The 16,968-nt window shown below is 42.5% G+C and overlaps 1 protein-coding gene across 6 annotated transcripts in view; it reads left to right on the plus strand.

The window, feature by feature from the left end:
* Positions 1–16,968, plus strand: part of LOC132382223 (tumor necrosis factor receptor superfamily member 5-like) — a 43,866-nt gene that overhangs the window by 19,608 nt on the left and 7,290 nt on the right. For all 6 annotated transcript variants that reach the window (XM_059952233.1, XM_059952231.1, XM_059952236.1 and 3 more), the window contains 4 exons: positions 3,350–3,492; positions 5,133–5,226; positions 13,322–13,497; positions 15,604–15,629. In XM_059952233.1, the coding sequence (XP_059808216.1) occupies positions 3,441–3,492; positions 5,133–5,226; positions 13,322–13,497; positions 15,604–15,629 (348 nt within the window). In that variant the 5' untranslated portion in view covers positions 3,350–3,440. The remainder of the gene's footprint in view (positions 1–3,349; positions 3,493–5,132; positions 5,227–13,321; positions 13,498–15,603; positions 15,630–16,968) is intronic.

A 16,968-nucleotide genomic window follows, 5' to 3' on the forward strand; every position in this document is an offset into this window, starting at 1 on the left:
GCGTTCTTCTTCCTCGGTTCATAAATACTAGTTGTCCGTAAGTCGGACATTCGTAACTCGGGGACTGCCTGTATGCGCAGTAGAGAGCATCGTAACAAACTGCATCACTGCATGGCATGGAAACAGCATTGTCGTGAACAGGAAGACTTTACAACAGGTAGTCAAAACTGCCCAATGCATCACTGGCACCAGTCTGTTCACCAACAAGGATATAAATACACAAAGGTGCAAGAAAAGGGCCAGTAACATGAAGGATCCCACCCACCCTACTCATGGACTGTTGGTCCCACTCCCATCAGGGAGGAAGCTACATAGCATCCACACCAGGACCACCAGACTCAAAAAGCAGTAAGGTTGATCAACACCTCTACCCACTCACCTTCCCTCCACATCCCCAACTACCACTGCTTATCATTTTGTTATGTACAGACACTCCGGTTTAGACTATATGCCCTATCTATGTGTCTCATAATTTTATAAACCTCTATCACATCTCCACTGAGTATTCAATATTCCAGGGAAAACTTCCAGGGAAGTTTGTCCAACTTCTCCTTAAACAGTGCCTATAAAAAGTATTCAACCCCACCCCCCGCCAGAAGTTTTCATATTTTATTATTTTTCAATACTGAATCTCAGTGGATTTAATTTGGCTTTTTTGACACTGATCAACAGAAAGACTCTTTACTGTCAAAATGAAAACTGATCTCTACAAAGTGATCTAAATTAATTACAAATATAAAACACAAAATAATTGATTGCATGAGTATTCACCCCCATTTAATATGACACACCAAATCATCACTGGTGCTGCCAATTGGTTTTAGAAGTCACATAATTAGTTAAATGGAGACCTGTGTGCAGTCAAGGTGTTTCAATTGATTGTAGTAAAAACACACCTGTATCTGGAAGGTCCAGATGTTGGTGAGCCAGTATCCTGGCGAAAACTACACCATGAAGACACAAGAACACTCCATGCAACTTTGCAAAAAAGTTCTTGAAAAGCATAAGTCAGGAGATAGATACAAGGAAATTTCCAAGTCACCTAATATCCCTTGGAGTACAGTTAAGACAATCTATGGAATGGAAAGAATACGGCAGAGCTGTAAATCTGCCTAGAGCTGAGTGACTGTACAAGAAGGGGACTAGCGAGGGAGGCCACCAAGAGATGTGGGACAACCTTGGAGGAGTTACAAGCTTCAGTGGCTGAGATACGAGAGACTGCACATTCAACAACTGTCACCCAGGTTCTTCACCAATCGCAGCTTTATGGGAGAGTGGCAAAGAGAAAGCCATTGTTGGAAACAAAAACTCACATGAAATCTCGGTTAGAGTTTGCCAGAAGACGTGGGAGACCCTGAAGTCAGCTGGAAGAAGGTTCTATGGTCTGATGAAACCAAAATTGAGCTTTTTGGCCATCAGACTAAACGCTATGTTTGGCGTAAGCCTAACACTGCACATCATCAAAAACAAACCCCCTACTGTGAAGCACGGTGGTGGCTGCATCAGGCTGTGGGGATGCTTCACTGCTGCAGGCCCTGGAAGGCTTGTGAAAGTACAGGGTAAAATGAATGCAGCAAAATACAGGGAAATGCAATGTCCAGATATGTAAAGCTGATAGAGACCAATCCACACAGACTCAAGGCTGCAATTGCTGCCAAAGGAGTATCCACTAAATACTGACTTGAACGGGGTGAATACTTACGCAATTATTTTGTGCTTTATATTTGTAATTAATTTAGGTCACTTTGTAGAGATCTGTTTTCACTTTGACACAAAAGAGCCTTCTTCTGTTGATCAGTGTAAAATAGCCAAATTAAGTCCACTGAGGTTCAATGTTGTAAAAACTTCCAAGGGGGGGTGAATACTTTTTTATAGACACTGTAGATATGATTCTCCAATCCAGGCAGCATTGTGATGAACCTCTTCTGGACCTTCTCCAAATCTTCCACATACTTCCTGTAATGTGGGATTCAGAATTCCACACTATATTCCAAATATGGCTTCACAAAAGTTTTTTTATATGTGCAACATGACTTTATGACTGCTGTGCTCGATGCCTTAACTGATTAAGGTAAGCGTGCCATATGGCCTTCTTTACCATCCTATCTACCTGTGTGGTCATTTTCCGGGACCTGTGGACTTCCACCTCAATATCCATCTATTGGTAATTGCTCCTAAATGTCCTGCCTTTTACTGCATACTTTCCCCCTTTTGATTGACGTACATTTTAGGGACAGCTTCTTCCCCTTGGCCATTAAATTTATGAATGGTTGATGAATGCATGAATGCTACCTCACTGTTTTGTTTCTTGACATACTATTTATTTAGTTTTTGTATATTCTTATGGTAATTTATAGTACTTTTATGTATTGCACTGTACTATTGCCACAAGACAACATATTTCAAGACATGCCAATGTTACAAACGTGATTCTGGCCTCCCAAGGAGTAATAGGATGGGATTGACTCTCACGCAACAGATCAGCTAATTCTGAGGATCAGAATCAGGTTTATTATCACTGATATACATCGTGAAATTTGTTGTTATGCAGCTGCTTAACATCTATAGCAATTCCTATTTCAATTTTCCAACATCTGCAATTTTTGCTTTTTGAGTGATTTGTTAAGCAGGTTGCAGTGTGAGTTCATGGGAGAATATGGCCAGGATAAGTAAATGGGTGACATATGGTAGATGGAATATTAAGTTCTTTATCCACTTTGACTAATAATGGCAGAATGGTGTGCTTGTGGCGCTCTAGTGGGATTGTACCTGGATGTTGTGTACACATCTGGTGTCTTGGCCTAAAGATTGACATATTTTTGATAGAGGAGGACAAGAAGAATTCCTGGGATAAGGAATTGTCTCATAAAGAAAGTTTAACTGGATCATATTATTGTAGACTCTACAACCCAACCTTTTTTATGCCATGGACCCCTATTATTAACTGAGGGGCCCATGGATGCTTGGTTGGGAAACCTTGTTCTGGAGTTTAGAAGAAGCATGAGAGATGATCACACAACACTTCAAAAATTCTTAGTGGGATTAACAGGAATAATATTTTCCCTTGCTGGGATTATCTGGAACATGGGGTCACAGTCTCAGAGTAAGAGCACAGCTACTTTGAGAGGCTCACCAGCTGTGCGTGTTTAAGACCAAGTGTGATATATTTTTAGGTTTTGAGGGATATGAACAGTGCAAGGGAGAGGTGCTGAGCTACAAGATCTTTTTGAATGGCAGCACAGACACAAGGGGGTTTAGCAGGCAAATCTTGATTTAGTCTTCTAATTTCAAACAGAAAGCAGTATACTTTAATTCACCATGGATCTCATAAATGTTTTTGTATTTACAGAGAGGGGACTTCAAATCCAATAACCATGTATTGCCACTTGCAATACGATATGTGAGCCAGGGAAGGGTATTATTGCACTGATGGCTGTCATATGGCCGGAAAGCACACCGCATGCCCGCCTGGTGAAGGAGTTAAAGAGAAAGGTAGGTTGATGGAGTGCCGTTACTAAGTGCTGTGTCCTGGGCAGGACAGGGGAAATTGAAATCACTGGCACCGACTGGAGTTTGCTCTGAGGATGGCTGCCTGAGGCCCCCTACTGGCAATGGCAGCTTGCTGTTAGTTCTTTGAGTGTAACTGGAATGGTCTTTGGATTTGTATTTTAAGAAGCTAATTCATCCCACTTCCCATTTTACCCATTACTGGCCAGTCTTGAGTTTTAGCCACTGAGCCTGAGGCCTCAGTCGATCAGAGTTGACCATGGATATTGTGTCCTAGCTGTCTCGGTATACAAGCCTGGGCAGTACAACATGGAGAGCAAGCTGTTGTCCATGTCGCAAGCTCCCCATCTCCATGCATCTGATGAATCTAAAGGAATGGCAGAGACTGATACAGTTTGGTACCAGCAGCATCACAGGAGTTGCCAGTCAGCATTGTACTTAATATTGGACTGCCCTAAGTGTTCCAGCTCTGGATTTACTCCCGAAGCCTTCCCCATGAGTGGGTATGGTCACAAAGCAGTGGAAGCTTGAGATCAGAGTTTTCCTTCTCCTACATGAGCTGCCAGTCTCGGCTGACTAGCCCCATCTGCTCTAAGCGACTGGATTTAAATTGCCTATAACCTGCCTTTGCACCTTCTGTTAGTAGGAACAGTTCTGCTAGTTTTAGTAACTAAATCACACGTGAAGGCCAGGGGCTAGACTTGGTTTTCAGAGGCTTTTTGGTTCACACAGCATTGGGAGCATTTAATAGGTAGTGGGAGTTTGTCCCCATTACCACCCCTGACTATAACAACCTTAGGGAACCAACCTTCAGCCTCTATTGCCCATCTTATTGCATGACTGCGTGCTCCTGACCACAGAAAGTCTGAGGTTCTGCTCCAGTTCTTTGTTAAACAGCTTGATGTCATAAGACATAAGAGGTAAGAGCAGAATTAGGCCATTTGGCCGAGCGGGTCTGCTCCATTATTCCATCATGGTTGATTTATTATCCCATTCTCCTGCCTTCTCCCTGTAGCTTTCAATGCCCTTACTAAACAAAGACCTATCAAATATCACATTAAATATACCCAATGACTCGGCCTCCAGAGACATCTGTAACAATGAATTCCATGGATTCACCACCCTCTGGCTAAAGACATTCCCCCTCATCCCTGATATCATTATTATTATGGTATTGCTTTATCTGGCCTCTTCTCTTGCTGCTTTTCCAAAGTCTGAGCAAATACTGCAGCTGACAGAGGCCCACACACTAATCCACCATGAGGAAAGGAATACACGGTAATTTATTCCTCTCCTGTGCTGCTCGGAGTTGGGAGTGTTACTTGTACAGTGGTGTGACCGAGAAGCATGGGTATTTTTCTGGACCCTAGTAACTGACTGATGGTATTTGTGGATGTTAAAACGGGTTCAAAAATTCTGTTCTTAAACACTGAGAACTACTCAGTGAAATGGATGCCTTGATATTTTCAACATGCTGCAGGTGACAACTTCATAACTGTTGAAAGTGGAATTGCACATTTATTTAACTATTTGAAGAGGAGTGTGGAAAGAAGTAACAAGATCTCTCTGACACTGGTATTACAGCTTTATAAGTTACCCACAATAACGTTGATTGTGTGTTTCAGGAACACCTTTCAAAGATACTGTGTGTGAGAAATGTCCTGACGGAACATTTTCAAGTGAAGCTTCAACAACTGAAGAGTGTAAGAGCTGGACAGTGTAAGTACTTTAAACTCAATGGTGTCCGTGTCCAGAAAGTACCACTTCTTGTTGATTTCTCTCAATACCTCCTTTCTTTTTGCCCCAAACCACCAGGGAAGAGGCGACACAACGACCATGCCAGGACCACTAGATTCAAGAACAGTTACTTCCCCCAAGCTTTCAGGCTGATCAACAACTCCCCCCCAATTAACCCAACCCACCATTCTCTACTCTATTACATACACATCACCCAGCATCACTTTATGTATATATAATCAGTCTGTGTGTAACAATATATTGTGTTTTATAGGATTGTTTGTGTATTTATATTTATAGTGTTTTTTGATTTTTTTAATTCTTTAAGAACATCAGACCAATGAACAGAATTAGACAGTTCGACCCATCAAGTCTGCTCTGCTGTTCCATCTTGGCTGATTTATTATCCTCCCCACCCCCTGCCTTCTCCCCAGAACCTACTACATGACCAAAAGACATGGGAGCAGAATTTGTGTATTTTGTTTTGTTTTATGCTCCATTGAATTTGGAGTAATTATCATTTCGTTCTTCTTTACACTTTTACATTAAAGAATGACAATAAACAATATTTATTATGTATTGAAATACAGCATGGAGCAGACCCTTCTGGCCCTTCGAGCTGTGCTGCCCAATTTAATCCCAGCAAATCCCGGGACAATTTACAATAACCAATGATCCTACCAACCAGTCCGTCTTTGGATTGTGGGAGGAAACCAGAGCACCCTGAGGAAACCTCCGCAGTGACAGGAAGATCATACAAACCTCTAACTGGCAGCTTCAGGAATTGAACCCGTGTCGCCCCAACCTCAATCTTGAATCTTTCACAATCCACCCTTCAGAAAGAATCATTTGCACTAACGTAGTTAAGAAGTTAAAACATTGTTGAAATCCTGTTTGTTGCAAACACTGTTCTGTGTTTCTCTGTGATCTGCCCAGTGATGTACATTTGGAAAGTATTTCACTCCTTTTGCCTAAGCCTATGTGGGAGATCTTTCAGTGAATTGCCTCATTGTCTGGATCTTCCTTTCAGTATCCCAAATAGAAGTCACTCACTTCAGAAATAACTGGGAGCTTTTGCATTTAGGCAGCAGTTTCCAAATGGAAAAAAAAACATTTTGACAGTCTAATTTAGAGAGTGTGGTGTTCCTTACAGGTCAGCAAAAGTTGAGAAGTACTTTTCTTCATCCTTAAGTAACCACACTACAGAAACAATGCTGATCTGTCCTTGTTCAAATTGCATTCTTTCCTGTAAAACCTGCGGGTAATTTGTTTAATTGATTTTTTTTTATTGTGAATGTGGTATCTCTGATTCTCCGTGCCTGTGATGCTGTTGCAAGTAAGTTATACATTGTATTTGTCACAGACACTCAGTGATGACTTTAGTCCAGTACCTCTTGTGCTTAATGAAGACACCATGAGTATCGTCATGGTCTTCTGTGGTTCTACCCTATCTACTTCAAGGTTGGATGTGTTGTGTATTCAGAGATACTCCCCTGCACATCACTATTGTGAAACATGGTTAATTGAGTTACTAGTAGTCACCTTTCTGTCAGCTTGAACCAGTCTGGCCTTTCTCCTCTGAACTCTCTCATAAGATGCTTTTTTGCCCACACTTTTTTGGAGTGGATGTTATTTTTTTGTTTTTTTCACACTATTCTCTGTAAACTCTGGAGACTGCTGTGTATGAAAATCCCAAGAGATGAGCAGTTTCTGAGATTTCATACCACCCTGCCTGAGACCAACAATCATTCCACAGTCAAAGATCAGGTTTCTTCCCCATTCTGATGCTTGGTTTGAACAACTGAACCTCTTGACCATGTCGGCATGCTTTTATGCATTGAGTTGCTGCCACTTGATTGGCTGATTAGACGTTTGCATTAATATGCAGGTGTACCTAATAAAAGGATTGAGTGTATGTTGCAATTGAGGTGATGAAGTTCCACTTTGGGTATTTCTAAGAAAACCTAAAAATGGAAACGTATATTCAATCATGCATTCTCTGCATAACTCAAATGTAATCATAGTTTAAGCATAACTTTATAACCTGATTTATAACTAAGACTTACAAAATTTCCTTAAATATATTCATACAGACATATTCTACAGTAAGAAAAACTGTGTTGAGGAACATACAAAATGCTGGATGAGCTCAGCAATCAGGCAGCATCGATGCAGGGGAATAAACAGTTGATATTTTGGGGACGAATCCCTTCATCTGGACTGGAAAAAATAAAAAGGCGGGGGCGTATGATATAAGAAGCTGACAGTGACAGGTGGAAGGGGTTTTATTTTAATTTATTCATTTACAGGATGTGGGCATTGCCAGCTAAGCCAGCATCTATTGTCCATCCCTAGTTGCCCTTGAGAAGGTGGTGATGAGCTGCCTTCTTGAACCACTGCAGTCCCTAAAGTGTAAGTCCATCGCAGTGTTGTTAAGGAGGGAATTCCATGATCTTTAGTGACAATGAAGGAATGGCCGTGACTTGGTGGGGGATTTCCAATTGGTGATGTTCCCAAGTATCTGCTGTTCTTGTCCTTCTACATGGTAACGGTCGTGGATCTGGAAGGTGCTGCCTTAGGAACTTTGGTGTGTTTTTGCAGTAGTTCTTGTAGATAGTACACACGGCTGCAACTGTTCTTTGATGAAGGGATTGGAGGCTTGAGGACGGGGTTCTAATCAAGTAGGCTGCCTTGTACTGGATGGTATCGAGCTTCTTGAGTGTTGATGGAGCTGCACTCACCCAGGGGAGTGGCGAGTATTCGATTACACTCCTGACCTGAGCCTTGTAACCAGATAACAATTACAATATGGAAACAAGCCATCTCGGCCCTTCTAGTCCATGCCGAACGCTTGCTCTCACCTAGTCCCACCTACCTGCACTCAGCCCATAACCCTCCATTCCTTTCCTGTCCATATACCTATCCAATTTTTATTTTATAAATGACAATACCGAACCTGCCTCTACCACTTCTACTGGAAGCTCATTCCACACAGCTACCACTCTCTGAGTAAAGAAGTTCCCCCTCGTGTTACCCCTAAACATTTGCCCCTTAACTCTCAACTCACGTCCTCTTGTTTGAATCTCCCCTACTCTCAGTGGAAAAAGCCAATCCATGTCAACTCTATCTATCCCCCTCATAATTTTAAATACCTCTATCAAGTCTCCCCTCAACCTTCTACGCTCCAAAGAATAAAGACCTAACTTGTTCAACCTTTCCCTGTAACTTAGGTGCTGAAACCCAGGAAACATTCTAGTAAATCTCCTCTGTACTCGCTCTGTTTTGTTGACATCTTTCCTATAATTCGGTGACCAGAACTGTACACAATACTCCAAATTTGGCCTCACCAATGCCTTGTACAATTTTTACATTACATCCCAACACATACTCTGATTTATAAAGGCCAGCATACCAAAAGCTTTCTTCACCACCCTATCCACATGAGATTCCACCTTCAGGAAACTATACACCATTATTCCGAGATCACTCTGTTCTACTGCATTCCTCAATGCCCTACCGTTTACCATGTATGTCCTATTTTGATTAGTCCTACCAAAATGTAGCACCTCACACTTATCAGCATTAAACTCCATCTGCCATCTTTCAGCCCACTCTTCTAACTGGCCTAAAACCTACTTTGAAAACCTACTTCGTTATCCACAATGCCACCTATCTTAGTATCATCTGCATACTTACTAATCCAATTTACTACCCCATCATCCAGATCATTAATGTATATGATGAACAACATTGGACCCAGTACAGATCCTTGGGGCACACCACTAGTCACCGGCCTCCAACCTGACAAACAGTTATCCACCACTACTCTCTGGCATCTCTCATCCAGCTACTGCCGAATCCATTTTACTACTTCAATATTAATACCTAACGATTGAACCTTCCTAACTAACCTTCCGTGTAGAACCTTGTCAAAGGCCTTACTGAAGCCAGACAGACAACATCCACTGCTTCACTCTCGTCAACTTTCCTAGTGACCTCTTCAAAAAATTCAATAAGATTTGTCAAACGTGACCTTTCACGCACAAATCCATGGTGACTGTTCCTAATCAGACCCTGTATATCCAGATAATTATATATACCATCTCTAAGAATACTTTCCATTAATTTTTCCACCACTGACGTCAGACTTACAGGTCGATAATTGCTAGGTTTACTCTTAGAACCCTTTTTAAATAATGGAACCACATGAGCAATATGCCAATCCTCCGGCACCTTACCCATTTCTAATGACATTTGAAATATTTTTTGTCAGAGCCCCTGCTATTTCTAACTTCCCTTAAGGTCCTAGGGAATATCCTGTCAGGACCTGGAGACTTCTCCACTTTAATTGTGCCAGTACTTCCTCTTCTTTAATCATCATAGTTTCCATAACTACACTGCTTGTTTCCCTTACGTTACACAATTCAATATCCGTCTCCTTAGTGAATACTGGAGAAAAGAAATTGTTCAAAATCTCCCCCATCTCTTCTGGCTCCACACATAGCTGTCCACTCTGATTCTCTAAGGGACCAATTTTATCCCTCACTATCCTTTTGCCATTAACTTAACTGTAGAAACCCTACAGATTTATTTTTACCTTACTTGGCAAAACAGCCTCGTATCTTTTAGCTTTTCTAATTTCTTCCTTAAGATTCTTTTTACATTCTTTATATTCCTTGAGCACCTCATTTACTCCATGCTGCCTATATTTATTGTAGTTATCTATCTTTTTCTGAACCAAGTTTCCAATATCCTTTGAAACCATGGCTCTTTCAAACTTTTAACCTTTCCTTTCAACCCAGCAGGAACATAAAGATTCTGCATCCTCAAAATTGCACCTTTAAATGACCTCCATTTCTTTATTACATCCTTCCATAAAACAAATTGTCCCAATCCACTCCTTCTAATTCCTTTCACATCTCCTCAAAGTTGGCCTTTTTCCAATCCAAAATCTCAACCCTGGGTCCAGTCCTATCCTTCTCCATAATTATATTGAAACTAATGGCATTGTGATCACTGGACCCAAAGTGTTCCCCAACACATACCTCTGTCACCTGACCTATCTCATTCCCTAACAGGAGATCCAACACTGCCCCTTCTCTAGTTGCTACCTCTATGTATTGCTGCAAAAAACTATCCTGCGCACATTTTACAAACTCCAAACCATCCAGCCCTTTTACAGTATGGGCATCCCAGTCTATGTGTGGAAAATTAAAATCTCCCACAATCACAGCCTTGTGCTTACTACAAATATCTGCTTTCTCTTTACAAATTTGCTCCTCCAATTCTTGTTCCCCATTAGGTGGTCTATAATACACCCCTATAAGTGTTACTACACCTTACCCATTCCTCAATTCCACCCAAATAGTCTCCCTAGACGAGCCCTCTAATCTATCCTGCCAAAGCTCTGCTGTAATATTTTCTCGGACAAGCAATGCAACATCTCCCCCTTTTGCCCCTCCGATTCTATCACACCTGAAGCAATGAAATCCAGGAATAATTAGTTGCCAATCATACCCCTCCTGCAACCATGTTTCATTAATAGCTACAACATCATATTTCCAGGTATCAATCCATGCTGTAAGCTCATCCACCTTTCTTACAATGCTCCTAGCATTAAAATAAATGCATTAAGAAATTCTCCACCTCTTACTCTCTGTTGATCCCTAACGGTGCAAACAACTTTACTATCTTCTTTTTCTTCTTTCTCCCCTATATCTTCGATCTGAGTGCTTCCCTTCTCTATCACCTGCCTATCCTCTCTGACACACTGTCTACAAGCTTTCTCTATTTGTGAAGTAACCTTCTCTCTCCTAGTCTCTTCAATTTGATTCCCACCCTCCAACCATTCTAGTCTCGGTAATGGCTGCAACATTGTAGCTCGAAGTACTGATCCACGTTCTAAAATCTTCCGCTTTGTTCATAATACTCCATGCATTAAAATAGACACATCTCAAACCATCGGTCTGAGTGCATCCCTTCTCTATCACCTGCCTGTCCTTCCTCTCACACTGTCTGCAGGCTTTCTCTACTTGTGAGCCAACCGCCTCTTCCCCAGTCACTTCAGTTCAGTTCCCACCCACCCCCTAGCAATTCTAGTTTAAACTCTCCCCAATAGCCTTAGGAAACCTCCTTGCCAGGATATTGGTCCCTCTCAGATTCAAGTGCAACCCATCCTTTTTGTACAGGTCACGCCTACCCCAAAAGAGGTCCCAATGATCCAGAAACTTGAATCCCTGCCCCTTACTCCAATCCCTCAGCCACACATTTATCCTCCACCTCATTCCCTTCCTACTCTCACTGTCGCATGGCACTGGCAGTAATCTTGAGATTACTGCCTTTGCAGTCCTTCTTCTCAACTCCCTTCCTAACTGCCTATATTCTCCTTTCATGACCTCTTCCCTTTTCCTACCTATGTTATTGGTACCGATATGAAACACGACCTCTGGCTCCTCACCCTCTCACTTCAGGATATCTTGGACATGATAGAAACATCCCGGACCCTGACACCAGGGAGGCAAACTACCATCCGGGTCTCCTGATCGGGTCCACAGAATCGTCTATCTGACCCCCTAACTGTCGAGTCCCCTATTACTACTGCCTTCCTCTTCCTTTCCCTACCCTTCTGAGCTACAGGGCCAGATGTCCCCTCCCCCCAACAGTACTCAAACAGGAGTACTTATTGTCAAGGGGTACAGCCACTGGGTTACTCTCTAGTACCTGACTCTTCCCCTTCCCTCTCCTAACCGTGACCTACTTGTCTGCCTCCCATGGCCCTGGTGTGACCACCTGCCTGTAACTCCTCTCTATCAACTCTGTGAACAACAAGCTGCCCTCACAGTCATAATTCCCCCTTTCCTCAAATACAGGAAAAACTGAAAACTGAATCTACCTTGCCTCGCCTGTTTCTGCCTAAGCCCATTGAGCCAAAGCCCTTAAGCCTTCACTCTGTTCCCGGCTCACTCTGCTGCTGGGATGGTGGATTGTAGATGGTGGACAGGCTTTGGGGAGTTAGGAGGTGAGTTACACATCACAGGATTCCTAGCTTTTGACCTGCTCTGATAGCCAGTGTGTTTAAATGACTAGACCAGTCAGTTTCCTGTTAATGGTAACGCCCAGAATGTTGATCATAAAGGGTTGACGAAGAAGGAATCTAACAGAGGATAGTGGACCATGGAAGAAAGGGAAAGTGTAGGGAACCACCTTCCCCTCACCTGACCTCAGCTATCACCAGCCAGCTTGTACTCCTGCCCTCCCCCACCCCCCACAACCTTTAGGCTTCTGCCCTCCATTTCTAGTCTTGATGAATGGTCTCGGCCCAAAATATCAACTGTTTTATTCCCTTCCGTAGATGCTGCTTGACCCACTGAGTTCCTGCAACATTTTGTAGGCATTGCTCAAGATTTCCAAAATATCAGGTTTGTGTCTGTGTGCTGTGTTGTTGTGCACTGAACCTGCTCCAGTTTTAGACGAGACCATGGGAATTAAAACATAGGCAGTCACTCAGCATTGAGAATGACTTGTTATCACAACTTCAACTACCTCACTCCTCCTGTCTGTTTGCATTCAGACTGGTTGTTTTTAACTGCCAACTCTCGCTTCCCTTTCCATTTATTTATATATTCGGGACTTTTGGTCATTTCGCAACAGGCCAGGCTGTACAACATTATCTAAACATTACAACATTACACAGGCAAAGGGTCTCAACTACCCCTTAATGTCTACATTACTTTATCACATCATGTCTTCTGGGATATTTTTAAATTAACATTGTTATTCAGAAGTCAACACTGCACCATCCGTGAGTCAGAAGGTTGTGGGTTTCAAGTCCAATTTCTGACACTTGTGCCCCGAATCTAGGCTATCGTTCCAGTGAGTGTCTTGGGAGAGATGCTAAACCACGGCCTTGTCTGCCCACTCAGATGGCAGTGAAAGATCCTGTGGATCATTGACAGTTGACCTCTTCCGGATCGACTGCTGATACAATGACATTTCAATAACAGATTTATTATAATTAAACTTGGAGCAACTATCACAGGTATTTGTATGGATTTATGTTTTTGTATGTCTTCCCCAGATATGAAACGCTCAAACTTAAACAGGTCGAACCAGGGAGCGCTGAAGCTGACGTGAAGTGTAAAGCAGAGCACAACGGGATAGGTACCATTCATGTTGTTGTGACTGTTGCTTTCATCGGAATTTTTCTTGGTATCGTGGCATATGTTTTGTGGAGGAAACACAAATGTAAACAAGGTATGTGATTGAGTTATAGAACATAGAATATTACAGCACAGTACAGGCCCTTTAGCTCATGACATTATGTTGACCTTTTAACCTACTCTAAAATCAATCTAATCCTTCCCTCCTACATAGCTCTTGTTTTTTTTTCAGATTCTGATTTATTTCTTTATCATATAAACATACCTTGAAATGTGTTGTTTGTGTTAACAACTGACAGCCAAGGGTGTGCTGGGGACAGCCTGCAAGTGTCAGACACATTCCGACGTCAGTACAGCTTGCCCACCACGATCAGCACAACAGCAACAAAACACACTCTACAGAACAACACAAACAAAAACAACAACAGAACAAAACAAGAACAGCAAAAGAAGCCGCTTTCCCAACCTCGCACTCGAACACACGCAGGCCTGCAACCCCAGAACAGGCCGCCTCCGGGTCTCCAGGTTTTGGCTCCGGGCTCTCAAGCTCTCAGATATCGGACTTCCCACCTCCAGACTCTGGCTCAGACTTCCAGACTTGCACTCGTCAGGCCTCTGACCCCCAGTCTCTGGCCTGGACTCACTGTCTGCCTCCCATCTCGCTGAGCTCTGGACTTCAGTCTTCAGCTTTCATCTCTGAACCACTGACCTCTGGGTATCAACCCCAGGACTTGCCAGTCACAGGTTTGACCTTCGGGCCTCAACCAACCCAATCTCTGGGATCGTTGACTTTCAACAGAAGAGTGTCTCCGGTCTCGACTTCTGACCTCACATTAATCTCTAGGGGACCTCTGACCCTGGAGCATTCCAACTTGAACTCGGAAATCCAGCTCATGCCCCTGACTCTCCATTCTCCCTCATCCCTGTCCATAAATCCAAACCGGACCTCTCAATCCCCATGCTATCCCCAAACCATCCATATGAACCCAAAAAAAAAACTGTCTGAGCTGCACCATCGATGGACATCACATCTCGCAGCAACTTGACTCAAACACCAGCTCCTACCCCTGACTCTTCATTTACTGTGCCTGACATCCAACCCTGTTCGCGTCCCTCAACCCTAACCTGACGCCCATCTCCTCACACTATCCCCAGATCCACTGCTACAGACCTACATAGACATGTAGCCACCTTGGTGCCATCTTGACCGGATGATGCCAGCTTATTCTCTGCTGAAATCCCTAGTTACCCCTTTGCTACTTTTACACCTGTCTGATCTGCTGTCCTGCTTGCTGATTAACATTAACTCCTGGCACAAGTGCTCTTCAAGTTTTAGATCTTAATACCCATTTTCAAGTCCTTCCCTGACCTTGGTCAACCCCTATTCCTTCCCTTCAACCTTATGCAATCCTGCAATCTCAAAATGCCTGATCATCCCTGAATTTACCATCCACCAGTCCTCTAATCTCAGGAATTTCCTGCCCCGAATCTTTCTTTGAGGCTATCCAACACATTGTCTAATTTGCCAGTATTTTTGCCAATGCTCTTATTAAATTCTTTAGAATTTCATTCCCAGTAAATTCATTGGGATAGCATTCCTGCTCTGATAAATTGGACTTTAATTCTGGTGCTTATGGAGAAAGTGGTTCCAAGTTTAAAAGGAGTGGGATAAGATGAAAATGTTGCACACGAGCCCCAAACCAGGTTGAACATGGAGAGAGTCCATGAAGGTGAACTTAGGCCAAACGTAACAGCTGAGTCTCATTGACAGAAGTTCTGAGAGTTTCCCTTGATACCCTGATGGATGCACTTCCTAGAGTTGGGATAAATGCTGGAATTTTGCTTACTGCTGTGGTTCTGTCTTCAGACATTGGAGACTTAGTGGAAACGTCTCGACCATTTTGTTTATCACAATATTAACATGATCAGAATGTAGCTGTCCGTTTTAAAATGGCTCCATCGGGCAGCGGTGGAATCTTTCATCAAACATTACCGTTGTGATGGGAACACTCCAGCTTCAGACTGGTGATGTCACTTTGGGAAAACCATCTCAAACACGCCATTCTTGTAGATTGATGCGAGAATGTAATTTGCTACTTAAACTCCATTAATTTTACGTAACATATGGTAGAGCAAAATAGAAATATGGTAAATTAATTTCACAGTACTTTTTGTGGAAACCTCTTTGTGTTTTTGATAGGTAACCGGAACATTCTAGGCACCAGTGTAAGTACATAATATCTCTCCAATATTTAAAAGGCACATGTATTAAATTGTAATGACTGCAGAATTAAAATTGACATCATAATGTAAACAGACTGCAATTTAATTCAAATAATGTCATGTTATGTTTTCCCTGCACATTATTTTTATCTTGAAATGATACATAATTTCACCAGTTACAAACTATGTTGAAGGGTAATACCAGCTGATTGTATCTGAAGTATTAAGTACCGAGGTTACTAATAAGGCCGCAAGACATGGGGCTGAATTAGGCCAATCAGCTCATTGAATCTGCTTCACCATTCACCATCGTTGATTTATTTTCCATCTCATTGGCAGATTCTGAATAGTTTTGGTTCCCAGATCTCAGAAAACATCCAGGAATGAAAGGATTGATATGTGAGGCGAGTTTGATGGCTCTGGACTGTGCCCTCTGGCATTTAGAAGAATGAGGGGAGATCTCATTGAAACCTACTGAATATTAAAAGCCTAGACAGAGTGGATGTGGAGAGAATGTTTCCTGCAACGGGGGAGTCTAGGACCAGCGGGCAAAATCTGAGATTAGTTGGACGTCCCTTCAACAGAGATGAGGAGACATTTCTTTTCCCAGTGGGTAATTAATCTGTAGAGGCAAGTCACTGGGGATATTTAAAAAGAAGGTTAATAGGTTCTTGATTAGTAAGGGTGTCAAATGTTATAGAGAGAAGGCAGGAGAATGGGGCTGAGAGGGAAAATAAACAAGCCATGATCAAAGGCTTGATGGACATAGGAAATTCTGTTTCTGCGTCTTATGGTCTTATAGAAACTAGTTGAGATGATGTGATGTGTCTGTTGTGGAGGGGAGGAGTAATAACATGGTGTAAAGTTGGGGAGTCAGTGCTGCACAGTGTGGTTGGCAGAACCAGGGCTGATGAGGAAGAGTAGGGATGATAAGACGGGATGCTTTCAGGTAAGATGTCATTGGTGATATTGATTGATAGATATTTCTGTTTGGGGCTGGTGAAGTCCCAGATAAACATGATGAGAATATGGAATGTGGGACAACATTGGGAGTCTAATGTGAAGATGGGGAGTGACATGGAAGGTGATTTGAGAAGATCATGGAAGTTGTTTTGACTGTCAGTTGCTTCAGGAGGGTTTGTCTCTACTAATGGAGCAATAATTAATAACACAGTAATCGAGGCTGATTTAACAATGATGTCCATGAAGGAACATTTCTCAAACATAGTTCAGCTGATGGAGGAAGGCAGAGATGTTAGCAGCCAATGGGCCTGCAGGTGACCAAAGATGAAATGATGAGAGTTCTGCCCATGTTGGGAACCAGAATCCTTGTGCCATTTAT

Source organism: Hypanus sabinus, chromosome 27 (assembly GCF_030144855.1).
Source record: "Hypanus sabinus isolate sHypSab1 chromosome 27, sHypSab1.hap1, whole genome shotgun sequence".
Classification (NCBI taxonomy): Eukaryota; Metazoa; Chordata; class Chondrichthyes; order Myliobatiformes; family Dasyatidae; genus Hypanus; species Hypanus sabinus.